We start from the raw sequence: 20,032 nt of genomic DNA on the forward strand, positions 1-20,032 counted from the left end.
ACCACATGGTCTTCAGGTAAGTCTTGAAATGGGGTAGAGTGATTCCTTTTATGCTATTCACAGTCTGTAAAATTGTATTAGCTATTTATTTCCTTTCTCTTTCCAGGTAGGTTTTATAATTTTGTCTACCAAAAAACACTGCTGAGGTTTGACAGGAATTCAGTTAAACATGTGTATTAATTTGGGGAGAACTGATGGGTTTACCATATCGAATGTTCCAATCTGCAAACATGACACATCTCTCTGTGTTTTCATCAGTAATTTGTAGATTTGGGCATATAAGTCCTGTACGTGTTTTATTAGATTTCCACTTAAGTCTTTTTTGAGAGACTGTAAATGGTACTACACTTTAAAATTCATTCTCCATGTGTTCATTGTTAGTGTACAAAAATTAAATTGATTTTTGTTATGTTTGTCATACCTTGTGAATGTGATGAATTTTATTTTTTATAAGCAATATAATTTTATTCAATTACCCAGAAACAAAATGCACCAATTAATATACAAACCCAAAAGGCATATACAACACCAAAAACACTTTAAAATAATAAATTTAAAGATCACTTGTAGTTTTTTTCTTGCAATGTGAGTGCTTTCAGCCAGAGAGTAAAGGACACACCATAGCACATTATGTGAAGGCAGGTGGTGGTAATGGTGCCGGGAAAAAACACTCTTGCTGGAGTTGGGAGCTTTTCTTCTCAGTTGTTCGGCCACTCGGCCCAAAAAGGGGCAGCACTGGGAGTGGCCCCATATGTCTGGTCACTGCTCATTCCATTGCTCCCTGGGACTGAAAGCAACACAGAACCCTGGCCTTGTTGACATCACAATGCACATCTGCTGCCTGTCTGACCACCTTCTTCCACAGGAATCACAGACGGTCTCCACTGAGTGAGCCAGAATGTCGGCAGCAATGGACCAGCTACGTGCCACACATCACAGAACTTGAATAGCAGTTTGGGGGCCATCATCACAGGCCCAAAAGTACACATGGCCATCCTGGCACTAGCTGGTGATGGTGCTGATGGGCGAACCAGGACACATATCAATCTGTAGACTACTTGGGATTTTCTATGTAGACAGTCATGTTCTCTTCATCTCAGGTCAGTTTTATTTCTTCCCTTCTGATCTGTAGCCTTTTCTTGCCAACTTCCTGTGCAATGCTGAGTAAGAGCAGTGAGAACGGGTATCCCGATCTTGGGTAAAAAACATTCAGTCTCTTCCCTTTAAGTGTAATGTTACCTGCAGGTTTATTCATACATGCCCATTACCAAGTTGATGGAGTTCTCCCTATTTTTCTCACAGTTTTGTTTTTTTTTTTTTCCCGGAAGAACTTTATATTCATGAGAAGTATCAGTCTACAGTTTTTTTGTTTTTTGGTTTTTTTTTTTTGGTGTGTCTATATCTGGTCTTAGTGTCAATACTACTTTAATAAAGTGATTTGGTGTTTCTTCTTTTATTTTCTGGAAGAATCCATAGAATTGGTGTTAGTTTTTTCAAGTCTGATTGAATTCTCTGGAAAAAGCATTTGGGTCTGATTTCTTTTTTTTAAAAGAAAATTTCTTTTTTTCTCCTCAGACACCCTTCCTCTCTTTTCTAAAACAAACTTACTACGAACTTTGTTTCTCAAGCCCATTTTTACCTATAAACAATGAGTGGTGATGTATAGTTGACATGCGATATTCTTAGCTTCAGGTACACATCAGAGAATTATTATTTTTTTAACAATGTGTAGATTGATTGATGTATTTTTTAAGTAATCTCTACACTCAATGTGGGGCTCAAACTCACAACCCTGAGAAAGAGTTGCATGCCCTAATGACTAAGCTAGCCAGGTGCCCTGAGATGTGATATTTTTATGTTATGGAATGATCCCTACACAGTTATCACAACATTACCAACTGTACCTCAAATCCTTGGGACTCAGGGATCTTAACAACTCCAAGTCTGTTATCTCCTAACCCCCTTCAACGACTCCACCTGTCCCCTAGCCCCTCTTAATGGTAACCAAGCGTGCTTCTGGCAACAGTGAGTCTGTTTCGGTTCTACTTTATTGGCTTGGTTGCTTTCTTTTTTTTTTTTTGTTGTTTTTACATTTAACATATAAGTAAATTCATACAGAATGCTACCCCATTGTATAACTGTGAAACGTGCTTATTTCATTAAAAATATTTTTGGGGGGTGCCTGGGTGGCTCAGTCAGTTAAGCTACTGACTTCTGCTCAGGTCATGATCTCACGGTTCATGAGTTCAAGCCCTGTGTCGGGCTCTGTGCTGACAGCTCAGAGCCTGGAGCCTGCTTCTGAGTCTGTGTCTCCCTCTCTCTCTGCCCCTCTCCCACTCACACTTGTCTCTGTCTTGCAAAAATAAATGTTAAAAAAATTAAAAAATATATTTTTGGGATAATAGAAAAGTTTATAGATATATTTCATTACTTTTAATTGGTATATAGTATTCCACTTTCTGATGTATATCTGCATTGTCCAAACACTCTCAGTGATGGTCTTAAACTCAACTAGACAATCAAACTTTCTTGAGAGTTAAAAAAAAATTTTTTTTAAATGTTTTATTTTTCAGAGAGGAGACACACACACACACACACACACACACACACACACACACACACACACACACACACAATGTGAGTGGGGGAGGGGTAGAGAGAGACGGAGCCACAGAATCTGAAGAAGGCTCCAGGCTCTGAGCTGGCAGCACAGAGCCCCATGCGGGGGCTTGAACTCGTGAACTGTGAGATCATGACCTGAGCTGAAGTCGGATAATTAACTGACTTAGCCACCCAGGTCCCTGAAACATTTTTTTTGATGTGAGTCTTTAGAGATACAAATTACCTGCAGTCACATATTTTGAAATGTTGTATTTTCCCTTTCACTCAGTTTTATGTGTTTTTTTCCCTTGACACATTTTTTCCAAATTATGGATTATTTAAAAAAATGTTTAGTTTTCAGTGTGTGGAGATTTTGCTTTCACCTCCCTGTTACTGATTTACCGTTTGATTGCCCATGGTCAGAACACATACTCTATACAATTTCAATCCTGAAATGTGTTGAGGTCTGTTTTCTGGCCCACACCATGGTCCATCCCATAGTAAATGTCCTGTAGGAGTCTGAGCAGGACATGCATTCCACTGCTGTTGGGTGAGCTGTTCCATTAATGCTGATTAGATTCTGGCTTTCTGTCTAGCAGTTCTATCATTTGTTGAAAGAGGTATGTATTCACTTTTCAAACTGTAACTATGAATTTTCTCATCCTCCTTTAAGGCCTATCAGTTTCCTTTCTTGTGATGTGCAGCTCTACTGGGTGCGTCCACATTTGGGATCATTATGTTTTCCCTGTGGATTGACATCTGTATCATTATTCATGTCACCGGTGACTTTCTTTGCTATGAAGTCAACTTTGTTGAAATGAACACTGACGTTTTTGCTTTCTTTGATTAACGTCTGTGTGGCAGATCTTTTTTTATCCTTTTACTTTCAACTTACTTACATTGTTATATTTGAATACTTCCTTATATACAGCACATAGCTGGTAGTTTTTTATAAGTCTGCAAATTTCTATTAACTGGTCTATTTAGAACTATTTACATTTAGTGTAATTATTATTATTATTTTTAAAGTTTATTTCTTTGAGACAGTGTGTGGGGGAAGGGCAGAGAGAGTGGGGGAGAGAGAGAGAGAAACCCAAGCAGGCTCTGTGCTGTCAGTGCAGAGCCTGGAGTGAGGCTCGATCTTACAAACTCTGAGATCATGACCTGAGCTGAAGTCAGATGCTTAACCAACTAAGACACCCAGGTGACCCTTTATTATTTTTCAAAGTAAACTATATGCCCAATGCAGGGCTTGAACTCACGACCTGGAGATTGAGAGTCACATGCTTCATCGACTAAGCCAGCCAGTGCCCTGTCACTTCCCACCCCCTCCATTTAGTGTAATTATTGATGTTAGCTTAAGCCCTTCGTTTTAATTTTCTGCTTTGCACTTGTTCTTTTTTTTCCTAAGCTTCCTGTGGTATATGAACACATTCTAAAATTCCATTTTTATTTCTGTCGTGTTTTTCTATGTGTCTCCAGGAATAGGTTTTTTCAGTGGTTGCACCAGGCAGTATCTCACGTACACACAAATGTTGGACCACTAGTGTCAGTGTATGACCAGCTTGAAGGAACACAGGAATCTGACCTCCCTTTCTATCAGTCTGCTCTTCCCTACTTTTAATTCTCTTAAATATTTTTGTGTATACACTGAGAGGTCAGTTTTGTTATAGCCATCAAATAATTTAGAAAAATCAAGGAGGAAAGTTTGTTGAATTTATCTATATTTTGACTCTTTCTATTGTTCTTTCTTCTCTCCTGATGTCCCTACATTTCTTGTCATTTTCTTTCTGTTTTAAGAATTTCCTCTACTTATTCTTTTAGGATAGATCATGCTAGCAACAAATTCTTTTAGCTTCCCTTCACTTGGGAATGTCTTGATTTTCCCTTCACCTTGAAAGATATTTTGCCTGACCCAGAATTCAGGTTTCTCTGTTTCTTGAATCTGTAGGTGTACATGTTGTGCCAAATTTAAGAAGTTTTCAGCCATTATTTCTTTGAATACTTTTCCACTGCTGTCCTTCCTTCTCACTCTCCCGGAATTCAGGGGGAGAATATTAAACTTGTATTAATATCTCATAGATCTTTCAGACTATTCATTTTTTTTTCAGATTAAAAAAAACCTTTCTTTTGTTCAGAATGGGCAATGTCTGTTGTTCTATCTTCCAGTTCACAGATTCTTTCCCGTCCCTTCTATTCTGTCATTGAACCCATCCACCGTGTTTTGTATTTTAGTCTTGTATTTATCAGTTTTAAAATTTTCACTTGTTCCTACAGTGTTCAGGGCTGCTTTACACTTTGTCAGATAATTTTTACCATTTCTGTCATCTTGGTGTTCACATGTGTCTTTTTTCATTCAGCTTAAGATCTTCCTGGTTATTGACATGATGACTAATTTTCAATGAAAACTTGGATGTGTGAGGTATTAAGACTGGTTCTTATTTAAATCTTCTATTTTAGCTTGCTTTGTCTGACATCACACTGGCAGGAAAAGGGGCACTGCTTTGCTCCTGCCTGGTGGGAGGAGAAGCTAGGCGCCTAGTTCAGCCTCCACTGCCACAAAGGTCAGGACTCCTCAGTACTACAGGGGTGGAGAGCACGAGGAGAGAGTTCCCACCCGAAGATATCTTCTTGGCCTTTAAGAGTATGAGTGCTTCCTCACTGCTCCCCATGCAGCCTTCACGGACCCCCTTGCAGGATGGTGGGAGTACATAGCCTCATTAGCCCTGGGTGGTAGTGAGGGAATGGACGCCTTGGTACTGCCCAGTGGTCTCAGTGATAGTACCGGGCAGAGGGGCTTATTGCTGCCCAGGGAGGATGAAAAAGTCTCAGCTCAGTGTTTGGGCTTCTGACACCATGGTGGCGACAGGACCTTGAGGATCCTGAGCCTGGCAAAGGTCTAGGCTCCTCACTTGGCCTTTGCTGCTATTGAGTGTTAGTGGGGCCATAGTTTTTTCTGTTGTGTTTGGCTGCAGTAGAGAAGAAGTCTAGAAGTTTTCTGTCTTGCTAGGCTACACCCCTCCTGGTCCTCTGTCTACAAAAAGCAGCATTTGTTGGGACGTTTTGTCTGCACTTGGCATTTCCAGTTGCCAACTTCTTCAGCTCCAAGTCTGGGATACGTGAGGCAAAAAGAAACACCAGAGAACTCTCCATAGTTTGTTGGCCTCAAGGTCCCTCATTGGTCTGCATCTTCTGACGTATCACACCCAGGGTATTTGGTGGTACTTTGTGGGAAGAATAGGGAAAAGTATGCCTACTCTACTTCCTGGAAGTACAAGTCTGACCGTTTACCTCTGTGGATTCATTTTGATGGCAATTAGAGAAAGTTATATGATGTTCCTAGTTCTCTTTGAACAGCTTTAAAGACATTCATAGGTTTAGGGGTACCTGGGTAGCTCAGTCAGTTAAGTGTCTGATTTTGGCTCAGGTCATGATCTCACAGTTTGTGGGTTCAAGCCCCACGTCGGGCTCTGTGCTGACAGCTCAGAGCCTGGAGCTTCGGATTCTGTGTCTCCCTCTCTCCCTGCCCCTCCCTGCTCCTCTCACAAATAAATATTAAAACAAACAAACAAACAAACAAACAAACATTCATAGGATTAGCTAAAAAATAAAGTACAAACCACAGGATTCATTTATTCGTACCTTGCTCGCTGCCATTTGTACAAATGTTAAGATTGACATATGCACAAGCAGGCCCAGGCGGGGATGATCCTCTGGTGAGTGTAATTTCCAGGTCAGATCCCTTTAACTGAGCACATGAGAGTATGTGACTGAGTAACTGCAGCACCGACCACAGTGTCACCAACTAACACAGCAACTGCTCCTCACGCCAAGAGCTCTGCACAATTCTGAGAGCATACTCAATCCCACCACTAAAACAGTCAAAAGCTACCATTTTTCCCTTCATGTTTCTCTCTTTTCACCTTGTTCTCTTAAAAATATACAAAACAGAAATGAAACTATCTTGTAACTTGATCCACTGAAACAACAGTGACATCCAGCCCAGCCTGTCCCCTATAAAGGAGGAATGAGACAAGGGACAAATGACTGAATACATAACTGACACAAAAAGGAACTCCTTCCTCTTCTATTAATCACTTATTTCTTAATTATGGCCAATATCTTCCATGTCTTGGTTTCACATTTTCATAGTTACATCTAAAATGTGCCAACAGGAAATGAAGTAGTTCTAATTTTATGTACAATCTACTACCATCAAAGTTAACTGCTTTACAAGTCAACTGCTGTTTGCTTTTAACAGTCAAAGAATCCACAATATTAACTTCTCTAGTTTTAGATAAAGCAGTCCCACGCAGCCACTGATTTCCCGGCAACCCTCATGCACCTACTGGCTACCTTCCCCAAGGAACTGCTGTGAGAACAGTCCCTCCCTCCCTCTCTGGATGCCCCCTCCCAGACCTGATCCAGTGTATCAGGACTGAGGACTGTGCCAATTGCTACTGGGGGCACAATATCAACAGATAACAACATAAACTTAACATAAAATCTAACCTTGTATCTTTTGACAGTTCAGCAGAACCCAGAACTCACCTGTGTTTTTTCTTGAATAAGGACGTTATCTGATAACGGAACTGGGTATGGTTTCAAGGGAGCCTTTATGGTGGCAAATATAAACTCCGTGTGGCTTTCGATAACATTATTCAGATACTTTCCTTCAGACTTAGCTTTATAGTAAACTGTTATTTCATCAGTCGGAACCAGATTGCACTGAAGGCACATACAGAAAATTTACAAGAAAGTGCATTTGTTAATCAAAACGGACAGTGCTGCTGAGCACGGCTGACAGTCCCATGTTGGATCATTACAGAAGGGCACAGGCTCCTGCCCAACCCTCCTCTGAAACAAAGGAGTGACCGAGTGCAAACGTGCTCACAGAGCTCTGAACTGAGGCAGAGCTCATGAGCACCCTGTTACGTGCTGGACTCCTGAGGTCTAGACTCCAGACCACAGGTCTCAGACACCTGGCCTAAGGGCTGGTGGGGGGCCCCCTGCTCCGGTCAGGGTCGGGGAGCCTCTGCCAGGGGTGGGGTGTGGAGGAGACCCCTCCTGAGGGTTAGGGTGTGGGGTGGGAGCTCCTGGCTGCCTCACCGGGCCAGCGATGGGCACAGTGCACCCGTCCTGGCTCCCAGCTCCCTAGTGAGGAGAACCACCCCCTCAGTCCAGACGCAACAGTGTATCCCTGAGCGAGGAGCCCTTCCTCGGACACCGGCTGTCATGTCTGGTGCCAGTCAGGAGGGCGACCGATCCAGAAGAGGATTTTGTGGAAACCCTGGAGAACTGAAAGCAGTGGACAAAGGGGGGGTTGGCTGAATGCTCCTAGTCAGAGAAACAAAAGAGCCATGTGCAGTTTGGGGTGACTGAGTAGGGAGGGGAAGGGCCCACGTTTCCTACAGGGTACGACGTACACACTGCAGATCTGGGACTAATTCTCATTACTCAATTACAATTACCTGTTTACATTAGTTGCCTCTCCTGTCCTCCCCAACAACCAACACAAACAAACCAACCATGCAAAACTCCCAGTTTGCTTGTACTTAATGTGACAAACTGACCTTTTTGCGAAGTTTCTGGATGCGATTGATGACCTCCCGAGCCACTCCTTCATCCACCATGGACTGTTCGGGGGTGACGTCTAAGAGAACCAAAGCCTGTAGGAATGGATGGTGCACAGCATATAAGGAAGAATAGTTCTCAAACCCAGCACAACTGTATGTAAATTAAATTATAAGGAGTCTGTAACACAGCACTATTCACCCCACTGAGCAAAAGAGATAAAGTTACACTAGCATCTGGATGGCTCAGGTGCTTCTTTGTGAGAAGCCATTCCTCTCGCCAGGAGAGGCTGGCGTCTCCTGTTCTGCAGGTGCTGCTCCCAGGACACATGAGAACCTTGAGTCTCTGTGTAACTGCTGTTTGTCTGTGTGACCACCCTTGCAGGGAGAGGGGTCAACAGTCACGGCCCACATGACCGCATGGCTTCTCACACCGTGGACGAGCTGGTGAGGGCCCCAGAGCTGCCCCGTTTCTTCAGCCAGGAACCCTGCTGTCCTTTGGATCGGGTGATTTGAGACGTGATTTCTACAGGGGACTGCAATACGCTTGATGGGATAGAAACTGCCATCTGCTTACTGACTTTGTCTACTTCCTACGCCATCTGTCACGGAGGCTGTTGAAGACGATGTGATTAATGTAATGTTGTTGCCAGCACAGAGGGGGGCACGCTCGTAAATCAAGCACCAGCCCCAAAGACATTTCTGAGGAAACTCAATCAGTGAACAGACTTGCTTCACTAGAGGGCAGAACTGGAGATGGATGAGGAGGAGTCAGGGCAGGGCCACCCTGGTTCACAACACATAACCTGTGTCAAGAATCCCAGAGGACAAGGCCACCTCCTTGAGTGACTTCCTCAGGCTGGCCGCCATCAGGGTGTTCACACTCTCCCACCCTCGTCTCAGCTTCTTCCCCGATGGCTCCTCATGCCATCCACCCATGGGGAGCTGGAGGCTGGCCTTCCTCACGTGGTACTTGCCGCCCCACTACACGGGGCATGTTACACACAGGGGGCCTCCCGCAAGCCCCCCACTCCCACCCTGGAGATCTTATGACCCATCTGCCCAGAGAAGTCTGGTTGGAAGCAAAGAGAGAAGCTCTGACCCCAAAATCTAAAACTGCTGCAAGTCCCCCTCCAGGAGGTCCCACACCAACTCGCCCCCACGCCAGACTCTGGGCAAGAGCCCTTCTCTGTGCTCATTTCTTTTCTTTTTTTTTTTTAATAATTTTTTAATACTTACTTTTGAGAGAGAGAGAGAGAGAGAAAGAGAGAGAGAGAGAGGCGTGAGCAGGGGAGGGGCAGAGAGAGAGGGAGACACAGAATCTGAAGCAGGCTCCAGGCCCTGAGCTGGCAGCACAGAGCCTGATGCAGGGCTGGAACTCACAAACCGTGAGATTATCACCTGAGCCAAAGTCGGATGCTTAACCAACTGAGCCACCAGGCATCCCTGTGCCCATTTCTACCAGGTAACTCATCATGCAGAAGAGTAAGAACTGAGTTCCTTTTCTGTCTCCGTGACCGACTTGATCCTTGAAGGGTGGGGTTACATCTTGCTCATTTTTGTACGACCTGACACGACGATTGCCAGCAGAGGTCACAAAATATCTATTTGCATATACGTCAAAGAAATGCCATGTTAGGACGAGACAACAGTGGAGTTTACTAGAGAAATCTCAGGTGAATGCCTGGTCGATCTTACCCCAGGACGGGCTGCCAGAGCTGTCAGGACAGGGTGGTAAATACTTTCTCCTCTTATGCTATCTTCTGGAAAAACAATGTTCTAGGGAAGAGAAGTACCTGGGCATCCGAGTGCGCTTCGTACTGCGTTGTCCCTCCTGCTGTCTGGTCAAAGGTGTACATGAGGCGGATGTCCTCTTCATGCAGCTCATGACCTTCGACAACAATGGTCCCTATCGGAGAAGCAGCTGCCACTGTTAATCAGCCCCCTGCCTCCTCCTCATGCCACCCAGCTACCAATATATTATGCCATTTTTTTTAAGTTTATTTATTTTGAAGGGGGAGGGCAGAGAGAGAGAGAGACAGAGAGAGACAGAGAGAGAGAGAGAATGCCAAGAGGGCTCAATCTCACGAACTGTGAGATCACGACCTGAGCCAAAATCAAGAGTCGGACGCTTAAATGACTAAGCCACCCAGGTGCCCCCTGATGCATCAAGCTGCAGAGACTTCAAGAGATCATGTCTTCTTGACTCATGCCATTGTTGCAGTCAAGGATGCGAGAGACTTCCTTTACACTTGCCCAAGCTGCCTTGAGGACAATTAAATCACCGCCAACGTCTACCCGTGTATATAAGCCCCTAGATCCAAAGGCCTATGCCAGAAGGTGCCATGTCCCCACCATAAACACACAGCAGCATGATGGAAGAGAACAGGCTGCAAAGTCCAGTCGGACCCAGGCCCCCACCCACTGGCTGCAGGACCCTGGTGTTCCACTACCTGCTGAGGATAGGAGGGCAAGGGTGACGTGAAGCCAACAGTGAGCAGGGGGAAGTGCTGGGCACCACCCTCCCATGGCAGCCAGGACGCATGAACAGTGGCTGTCGGTAACACCCATCTGCGGTGAAGCCTGCTGTGGTCACCTACAATGGTCTTGGTCAGCACTGACTTCACGTCACTCTGTTCTGAAAACCATTTTGCTTCCCATTAGTGCAGAAATCCATTTGAAAAGTAGTTTAAAAGGAACCTGTAGATCTTTAGTATCAAGTAAATTTTATTTCAGGAATTTTAAAATATTTTGGCCATCTGTTGACACAACTTAGATTTGTGATTTGAAGTTTGATCAAAGATTGTTAATTTAACAAATCAATCAAGTTGGTTATGACTCAACTTTTATTTGCTAGCTTCCTATGCTTTATAAATTTTATCTAAAAATGTGGGGACTTTTAGGGACACTTCTCCCGAATTCCATGACCACTCATCTGATTTGAGTCCTTAAATCTCCCCTTGTGACACCTCTGCACTTACGATTTTCAGCTTCAGAGGGAGCCCTCGCCATCAAACACCTTGTGCCCTCAGGTGGCTGCAGCACATTGAGCAGACAGTAAGACCACAGGATTCTAATCAAGGCAGAGCTGAGAATTCCCGGGCACCTGGAAGGTCCCCCAGAGGAGAGGAGAGAGGGGCTGAGTCCCCTTTCCTAACCTCCTCGTATTATCCCAGGCTTTTCCTTCAGAGCACTTGTCAAAACTACAATTTCCACAAATTTTCAATGTCGGCCAGCACATGAGGATAAGGACACCGTCTGTCTTACTCAATTCTGGGTTCCCAGGGCCAACCAAATGGAAAAGCTTTAGAAAGTATTTGTTGAATGAGTCCAACTCCAATCTTGCCAAAATCTGAGACCGAACTATGAATTCTAGAGATCTTAGAGAAATCATGGGAAGTTCTCACCCAGTTGTCCCTCACAAGCAGCTCCAAACCTCAGTGCTAAATCCCTTTCTCAAAATAGACTTTAATCCTTTCTTTCGAATATATTCTAGTCTTCATTTGGACACCTCCAAAAACCTACATGCTTTTTCTCCAAAAGCAATGACAGTACCAATGACACTTGATACCAGGGGGTTCAGCTCTCACTAGGGTAGTTTCTGGGCTCACGTTAGCATCTGCAGAATTCACTGGTAATGAAGGTTCCACCCATCTGGTTCAGTAAGTTCTACCTGGAAATCTAGCTCAGCGGAATCAATTCTATGGAATATTTCCATGTGAGAATACTCACTGCAGTATTATTGAGAATAGTAAAAGAAGGGAAACAATCTAAAGAATCAAAAATAAGACTGGTTAAAAACATCAGATATCCCTATGAAAGAAAACTATTGTGTCAATTATTGAAATAACATTTTAAAGACTAATAACACACATAAAGTAAGAAGTGCAAAATAAAAAAGTGAATAAAACATAAAGTATATAAGTGAAAAACACATTTAAAATTATAGCGTCATCTCCATTTTGTAAGGCTCCAGTTACATGACTATCTGTGTAACAAGAAGGAAATCAATCAGAATTTTCATACTGCTCCAGCAGTGGCAGAGAGTAGGCACTCAATCTGCATTAAATGGATGGGTGATGGGTTAGGGGGCATTTTTAGTCTCTTCTTTTCCAAAATTACCAGTATTTGTAATAAACATGTTTATGACCAGGAGAGGCTGGAACAGTGCAGGTCAAACAGGAGCCCAGGTGAGAGACCGCATCAGGTGAGGGCCATGGACAGGGTCGGCAGGGGTAGACACCCACCAGTCTCCTGGAAACGCTCTAGCTCCTCGCTGCTTAGCTGCTTGATGGCCGTCATCACTGCCCTGAAGGCTCCCTTCAGCCGCTTGCCCAGGACCATGTGGTCAGGTTCTGCCCTTAGGCGAATGCCATACTTGTTTTTATCTGTAGACAGTGTAACTTTGCGAACATTCAACTCCTATAGTTGGTAGCCAAGATGAAACAGAAACATGGGAGATGAAAACGTGTCCACAAAAACTTGATATTCATAGTAACCTAAGTCACAACTGCCAAAAAGTGGAACCAACCTAGAGCCCCTCACCTGTGATGGGTAAACAAAATGTGATCTATTCACACAACGGACCATTATTAGCAAAATAAAGGAACGAATCACAGCCACAGCCTATACCATGAATGACCCTTGGTGCCAAGTGAAAGAAGGCAGACTCAAAAGACCACCTACTGTCCGGTTCCACTTACAGGAAACATCCCGAGCAAGCACACCCAGGGACCGAAAACTTACACCTGTGGTTGCCAGGGCACAGTGGGGTCCTAAGGGCAGAATGGTGTGTGAATGCTAATGGATACTGGGTGTCTCTTTGGGGGGATGAAAACATTATAAAATTACAATGGCTGTACAACTCTATAAATAATACTTACAAATCCTTCTTGTCCAGATCATTCAAGACAGTTGAGCAAAACTCAACTAAATAAGATTCTAGAATTAGAAATATGAACTTCACCTCTCAGGAGTAACGTTTACTCGAGCAATCTCAAAGCTCTAGAAGGTTACCAATTTTCTGAAGAATCAGGTGGCTGTAACATGTCTTGTCTCGACTGTGCTAGTTATGGGTTACCAATGCAGCAGGAAATGGAGGTGGCAGATCATTATACCTGACTGGATTACTTGACCTGATCATAGTGATTAAGACAATCTATTTAAATATACTCTATTTTTAACCCTATCTGCAAGCATTAGTTATAGAATTTATAATCTAACTCTTTAGTCCCTAATATATGTCTAGAATCCTCAAGCAATTCAAAACCAAATCTAGAAATTAATATTTTCTATAGTAATATATTTAAATATTACCTGTAAAAACATAAAATTGAAATTAAAAATATATTTATTTTTAAAACATCGTGGAATATAGCTTTCTGGGAGACAACTGACATCACAGTTTATGCTGACTCCAAATGCACTCCCAGGGACCCACCTACATCTACACGCTAACATATGCACAAAGACACATACCTTTTCTTTGTAGTCAGAAACCTGAGTTTTCAACAATGGGAAAGTGATTTAAACAAAGACGTAGCGGAGAGCAAACACTCTCCAGTTGTTAAAAGAATAAAGGAGGTCTCTAGGTTCTGACCTTGGGAATCCTTTAAGAAAAACTGTCAAGTGAGAAAACCAAGTTGAAAACTATACATGTGGTCCTCTCTAGCACAAAGTCAATGGTGTGTACATGTGTGTGCGCACAGTGCTCCGACAACCTGGTGGGGATGCCCTGGTGAACATCCCCAGAAGCCGCTGGACGGGAAGGGACTCACCCCATACTTGGTGCTAGAGTCTGAGCTGCTCATGACCAACGCGTGCTCACCTATTACTTAATGATTTGATGGAACGGTTTTTGGGTTAATTAACAAAACACTCTGGAGAAAATAAGTGGATGAAGATAGTGAGTGTATTACCACTAAGGTAACGAAATCCACTGATCTTGGAACTGCTTTTAAAGAATTACAATTACACTGTAAAAAATGCAAAAATGCATGCTGATTATAAGCAAAGTGTCACATTCCGTGGATGGTTTGGCATATGAATGTACTGACACACGAAAGGAAAGGATAAATGATACATTCAAAGTGAACCTCACTGAAGAGAACTAGTCACAATAATCTTCTCAAAGAAGGAATTCTTTTCGGACCCAAACAGACAAGCCAGAGGTCTTACCTCAATGATATACTTCTCCAGAGATTTGATCTCATTGAGAGCTTCTGGATCCTGGTGGATAACCACAATTTCTTTCAAAGGATACTAGGAGGAAAGGAATGGAAAGTTTACCAAGCAGCCAGCCCTTGAAACTGCAGGAAAATGAAATGTTAAAATCTGAATCTCAAGTTCCAGACTGATCAGGCTCATCTGGCACTAAGTCATCCACACCCCTGTTGCAGAAAAGAAAAAAAAAAAATACCATTGCTGGAAGCTCTCTAAGAAAATGCTCCAAAGGCATAATGATTTAGGCCTGGGCACGTAAAATACAAACAAAGCGTCAAACCTTTATCGGAATGGTTTTGCGGTCTCGAATCACTCGCCCAAGCTCAATCACAGACTGCATCCGAGAGACCGCGCTCTCTGTGTTCTTGTCAATCAGCTCCTCCCTGGTGGCAGAGGTGGGGGTTAGAGGGACCCCATGAGAAGACAGTCCCAAATGACAGGCATGCACAGTGAGGAAGGGGCGGCCCCAGGAGCCTCCACACTGAACATCCCTCCAGCCCCTCCGCAGCCTGAGGAGCGGGCAGGCTAGCAGGCGGGCAAAGGGCATGGAGGGGCCAGAGCAGGGCCGCCACGTGAGCCTTCCTGGACCCAGGAGAGGCTTACGTGTATTTGATTCTTACCGAACGTGGGGCAGCATGAGGTAGTGGATGCTGAGTGTGTCCTTGTCCTGGACAGAACAGGGGTCAATCAGCAGCTTTAGATTCTGGTACATCAATTCGGTAAGAAAAGGTGTGTAGGGGGCCTGTGTGAGGACATCGGATATCACATTACTGACACACAGCCATCAGTAACTGATTTCAGTTAGAGTGGAAACAGCAGCTCCACACTTTAGAGAACAACACAGGGACATGCACAGAAGTGGGCATGAGATTACTGAACACACCATGTGAAAGAAACGGCCTCCTTCTGAACTTGGCAGGATGGATGCCGTGCAGCCCAGTAGCAGGGTTGTGGCCGGAGGCCCCGAAACATCCCGGAGGAAGGTGTGCAATAAAATAGGAGCCCTGGCCACATTAATATGCACACGACTGAATGTCCCTACACCTCAGAAACCTCATCTGTAAACTGGGGACATGTTCCCTAGGGTGACGGTGAGTGAGTCGGACTTCAGGCACGGGTACTAGGCAGGCTCCTGTTCATGAATGTTCAGGAAGTGAACAGAAGACTTGTAACATCACACTAGAAAAGTGGTAATAGGATATTGGGAACCTAAGCTGGAATTTTCACTTGTGTATCACTGAATATTTTAATTGATAGGATCATGTTTTTATAGAAATCCAGGTAAAGATGGGTGTGTGCTCACAGGGAGCAGTGGCTTTTCCATCTGGAGGCCAGCACCCTCCCTGAAATGTGCTGCCAGTGTGAACAGGAAGTGAATGTGTCTTATCCCCTCCTGACACAGACAAGCTAGTAAGATTCTGGAAAAGGAAGTACAGATTCAAGTTGTTTTAAAGCTTCTATTCCTATTTCTGGGAGGATAGGTACAGACTAGACACAGACAGAGGACACAGCAGCAATGGGGCTGGCATTTCAGAACTGGGTCCAGTATCTCACCATGAGCCTGCACAGAGACAGCAGAACACTGAACAAGGTCTCCAGGGCCATGACACAGTCCTCCACCCCGTTTTCGCCCTAGTCAACAAGAAAGGAACACGCATCAGACTGGGAGGCGACCTGCAGAGCACAGAGCACGCGGACAGGACAGGGGGCCTGGGACAGGAGGCCAGCATGGGCCCTGCTATTTTCCATCTCGGAGGCCCAGGTGGACGGGAGGACCTGCAGGCATCGGGTGCCACGTACGGAAACATGTACAGAAAACTTAAAGTAATTTTAGGTAAGATTCTCATTTTTAAAAAATGTATACACTGTATATTTTAAAAAACGTATACACTGTATATTTAAGAATTAATTACACTATCATTGCAGGAAAAACACAAAGGTTATAAAAAAAGAAGTCAACCATAATGAAGTTATGCAGAAGTAACCACAGTGAAAAGTTTAGTTTAAGCCCCTCGAGATGTGTGTGTATAGGTATGTTATTGAACAAAAATGAAATTACTGTTCTGTTACAGGCCTTCATCATTCACACACCTGAAGATAGACTGATGGGATGAGGCACAGGTGCCCTCATGGTCTATATGTGGCCTTAGGGCCTGGGACAGGATGCAGGCTTCACCGAGGCCAAGTCCCCCACGGGCTCAGGGAAGAGTCCTGTCAACAAATAATGGACCCTCTAGAGGAAGAACCAAGGAGGGGCCCCTCTTGGGATCACAGCCATACCAGAAACACTGGCAAGTATCTGTATGAATTTCTTCTGTATTTTAAGAGATTCTGCTCAGCTTAGTCTCATATGGCCCTGAGACTGTCCAATATGACGTGTCCTTAGCTGTGTTTTGAAAATATGTGAGGTGACTTTTAGAACTTACAGATTCCCATCCATCAAATGGTGATAAATATAGTTAACTTGCAATGTAAAAAGGAGAAAGAGAAAGAGCTTCAAAAACCAAGAGCATCTGAAAACATTCCTTTCTCTTCTGGCTACGCCCAGGTGTCTCTACTGTTGCTGCCCTCATATCCATCTGTGAGCAGCAGCCTGCATGCACTCACCTTCAACCTTCTGCGGTTCATCCGGACGTACCAGTTGGTTAGGACATCCACGAACTTGACCAGGCGAGGCACTACAGTATACAGCCTGTAAGCTGAAAGCAGGCGATCAGGCAGTTAAGAACAGGTGAGCATCTGGGGTACGGCAAGGGCCAGACACAAGACAGGGCTGGCTGCCCTGCCACCCCAGGGCTGCCACGACTGCAGCCTGCACTCTAAGGGGACAGGAAGAAGCAAAGGGACAGCCCTGATGGCATGTACCAAGGATGCACCACACGGCCGTCAGGGTGTCCAGGGGCACATGAACCACCCTGTGTGAGCTGAGGACAAGCTCCCGCTGTCAGTGAGAGAAACAGAGCCCCCAGACCCGCAGTGGAGGCCACAGGTGCACGCTCCATGAGGCCCGTTTCCCTGGTCCCTGTGTGAGCTGAGGACAAGCTCCCGCTGTCAGTGAGAGAAACAGAGCCCCCAGACCCGCAGTGGAGGCCACAGGTGCACGGCTCCATGAGGCCCGTTTCCCTGGTGCTGTGTGTGGGGCGGCACCACGAAAGCTCAACTTCCTGGCACTGTGCTACCATGAGTGTCCACTAGGTCGTGCTAGATGCACCGAGGGCTCTAGTCAGGGGCTGAGGCACAGCACCAGGCCAGTGCTTTCCAACCAGGAACGCTCTGCTCCGAGGTCTGGAGACACTCTGGCGGTCACAGCTGGGCAGGTGGGCCCCGGGGAAGCTGCTCACCGTCCTACAGTGCAGAGCCAGCCCCCTACAGTGGATGCCTGGCCCAAATCCCCAGTGGAACAGACTTCCTAGAGGCCACAAATGTCCAGGAAAGACTGCAGAGCAGGCTGTAAAAGGAGAAAGACAGGAGAGCTCCCGAGGAATTCCGAGGGCAAATGGAACGGTGAGGATGCTCAGCCAGCCATGTTTGAGGCGTGGGCCTATAGTTAGGATTTTCCTGTTCACCTCCCCTTAATGGATACTCCACACTGTACAAAAATACACACCAAATGCAAGAATAAGACCAACAATTATAAGTAAATACAACTTACATCAATGAGAGTGTTCAGTAAATGTTAACGAGGCCTCTGGTCTAAACTGGTAGCCACGGGGCGCCTCAGTGGCTCAGCCGGTTAAGCATCTGACTCGTGATTTCTGCTCAGGTCATGATCTTGTGGTTTGTAAGTTCAAGGTCTGTGTGGGGCTCTGGAACCTGCTTGGGATTCTCTCTCCCCGTCTCTGCCCTTCCCCCACCCCCAAATAAAAAACTGGTAACCACAATGAGAAGCTGCCAAGGGCAGAGCGCGGCTCACAAAGACCAGGGCTGAGGTGCTAGTGGCCACTCACTCCCGGAGAGGCGACATGGCAAGTGGAGGCCTAGTCTGAAGGGAAGAGGAGTAAGTGATTTCTAGGGTTCACTACACCCCTCGCCTTCTCAGAGGCTAGAGTTCCCTGTGCCTAGGTGTCAACCCTTGGAGGGCACACAGAACCATCACAGCACAGCACAGTGTGCTAATCTGCCCCTACCGTTTGCTTCGGTAATGTGGTATTGTTCCCCCTCTCCCCCAACTCCTAACCATGCCCCTGAGGGCAGCAGGGCAGCAGCATAGCAAAGATGTGCTGCAGAATTCCAGAAGCTGTCTGAGCAAGTTAGACATGGGGCGGTTGACCTAGGTCTTGAAGGAGTCCAGAGTGGCAAGAGAAAAGAGAATCAACTGATGCTAAAATGAAGAAGTCTCATGAGTCCCGGAGGCCTGACTGGAGTGCAGGAAACATCCTCTCTGGTGAATACAAAGGTCTTCAGTGGACAGTTGGTACCAGCTCTGAAAGCCATGACCCCTGTTCCCTGCCACAGTGTGGGGCAGGTGTATTCTTCATCACATCAGAGGGACAGTGCTCGTGTGCTGTGGGGTCCCTGACGGGAACTGCAGACCCTCTGGTCCTCAGAACCCTGTCTGTGAGGGGCTGAAGGTAAAGAGTTGGCTGCTGTTCATCTCCTGTGCTCAGCCATATGTGCTTCCCAGGAGACAGGCCCAAGCTCAGGTGCTGCCCAAAGACAGTCCCCAGGCTTGTTTCCTATCACTCAGGAGGGACGGGTGGACATGGCTGTGAGCAGGTATCCTGGGGTGTGCACTGAGCTCTGCCTTACACATTCATTTCCTTCTTCACTTACATCAATTTGTCCAACAGCTTGATAGTCACCAGATCTTTAATGATACATGTTCAGTGGGTGGGCGCAGGCCTCGAGGGATGGGCGGAATCCTTCTGTGCCAGGTGCTGGGGCACCAAGGAGGCCATATGCCTGCACGAACGGCAGGGCATTGGGGGGGCAGGTTAAACTTGTCAGGGCATGCGCAGCAGAGCCGTCTCTCCTCCTCTGCCCACCGACTTTGTCAGACCCATGTCAGGTATCCTACTTTAGTAGTTTCTGGAATTTCTCTCTCAGACTTGTAGCTATTCTGTCCCCTACCTCCAGGAAACCAACATAAGCTACTCTCCCCACCTGTGTCTAAGACCCAATTCGTTGCTGTTAGGTAACAGAAATATGGGGAAATATCTGCCTCATTATTATTTTTCTGTATTTCCTAATTTTTCTAGACCAAACAGGGACTACTTACTTAATGATTAAAGCAGACTAAAAATAAGTAAAAATGCGTGTTAACAAATATTACCTGAACATCTACTATCTTCCGGCTACTCTATGCACTCGATCTTGGTTTGAGCCTCATAACGACGCCTCTAGGCACTTTCCACAGAAAGAAACTGCAACTTGAGGACTTTAGGCAGCACCTGCCACCGGAAAAGGTGGTGGGGGTGGGTTCTGAACCACTGAAGCCACAGAAGGCCACGGGTCTGCAATGGTACCTGGGGCGGGCAGGGTGAGGCTGAGCACATTTCTACAATAAGCCTTAACAAAACCATACCTGAGAGATTAAAAGAAACAATTACTTGTCTCCTGTTCTGTATCTCTCAAATTGCCTATAAAACTTTCTCTATGTTTATAGAGAAACACAGTTAAGCATCAAAAGGGCAATC

General features: G+C 45.3%; 1 protein-coding gene and 1 long non-coding RNA gene across 6 annotated transcripts in view; one reads left to right on the forward strand and one right to left on the reverse strand.

Moving 5' to 3' along the window:
- IARS1 (isoleucyl-tRNA synthetase 1) overlaps positions 1-20,032 on the reverse strand; it is a 68,048-nt gene that overhangs the window by 7,068 nt on the left and 40,948 nt on the right. For all 3 annotated transcript variants that reach the window (XM_006939004.5, XM_011288208.4, XM_011288209.4), the window contains 10 exons: positions 17,004-17,095; positions 15,951-16,028; positions 15,017-15,138; positions 14,677-14,779; positions 14,352-14,435; positions 12,422-12,596; positions 9,971-10,083; positions 8,175-8,270; positions 7,153-7,329; positions 6,244-6,349 (listed from right to left, as the gene is read on the reverse strand). In XM_006939004.5, coding sequence (XP_006939066.2) covers positions 6,244-6,349; positions 7,153-7,329; positions 8,175-8,270; positions 9,971-10,083; positions 12,422-12,596; positions 14,352-14,435; positions 14,677-14,779; positions 15,017-15,138; positions 15,951-16,028; positions 17,004-17,095 — 1,146 coding nt within the window. The remainder of the gene's footprint in view (positions 1-6,243; positions 6,350-7,152; positions 7,330-8,174; positions 8,271-9,970; positions 10,084-12,421; positions 12,597-14,351; positions 14,436-14,676; positions 14,780-15,016; positions 15,139-15,950; positions 16,029-17,003; positions 17,096-20,032) is intronic.
- LOC123381728 lies at positions 721-17,387 on the forward strand. Of its 3 annotated transcripts, XR_006589081.1 has the most exons (5): positions 721-1,100; positions 8,560-8,802; positions 16,033-16,230; positions 16,323-16,385; positions 16,469-17,387. It is a non-coding gene; the product is annotated as an uncharacterized LOC123381728 (long non-coding RNA). The 3 variants fall into 3 exon arrangements; XR_006589080.1 differs by having other exon boundaries at positions 16,323-17,387; XR_006589082.1 differs by lacking the exon at positions 16,323-16,385.

This window comes from Felis catus, chromosome D4 (genome assembly GCF_018350175.1).
Source record: "Felis catus isolate Fca126 chromosome D4, F.catus_Fca126_mat1.0, whole genome shotgun sequence".
Taxonomy (NCBI): Eukaryota; Metazoa; Chordata; class Mammalia; order Carnivora; family Felidae; genus Felis; species Felis catus.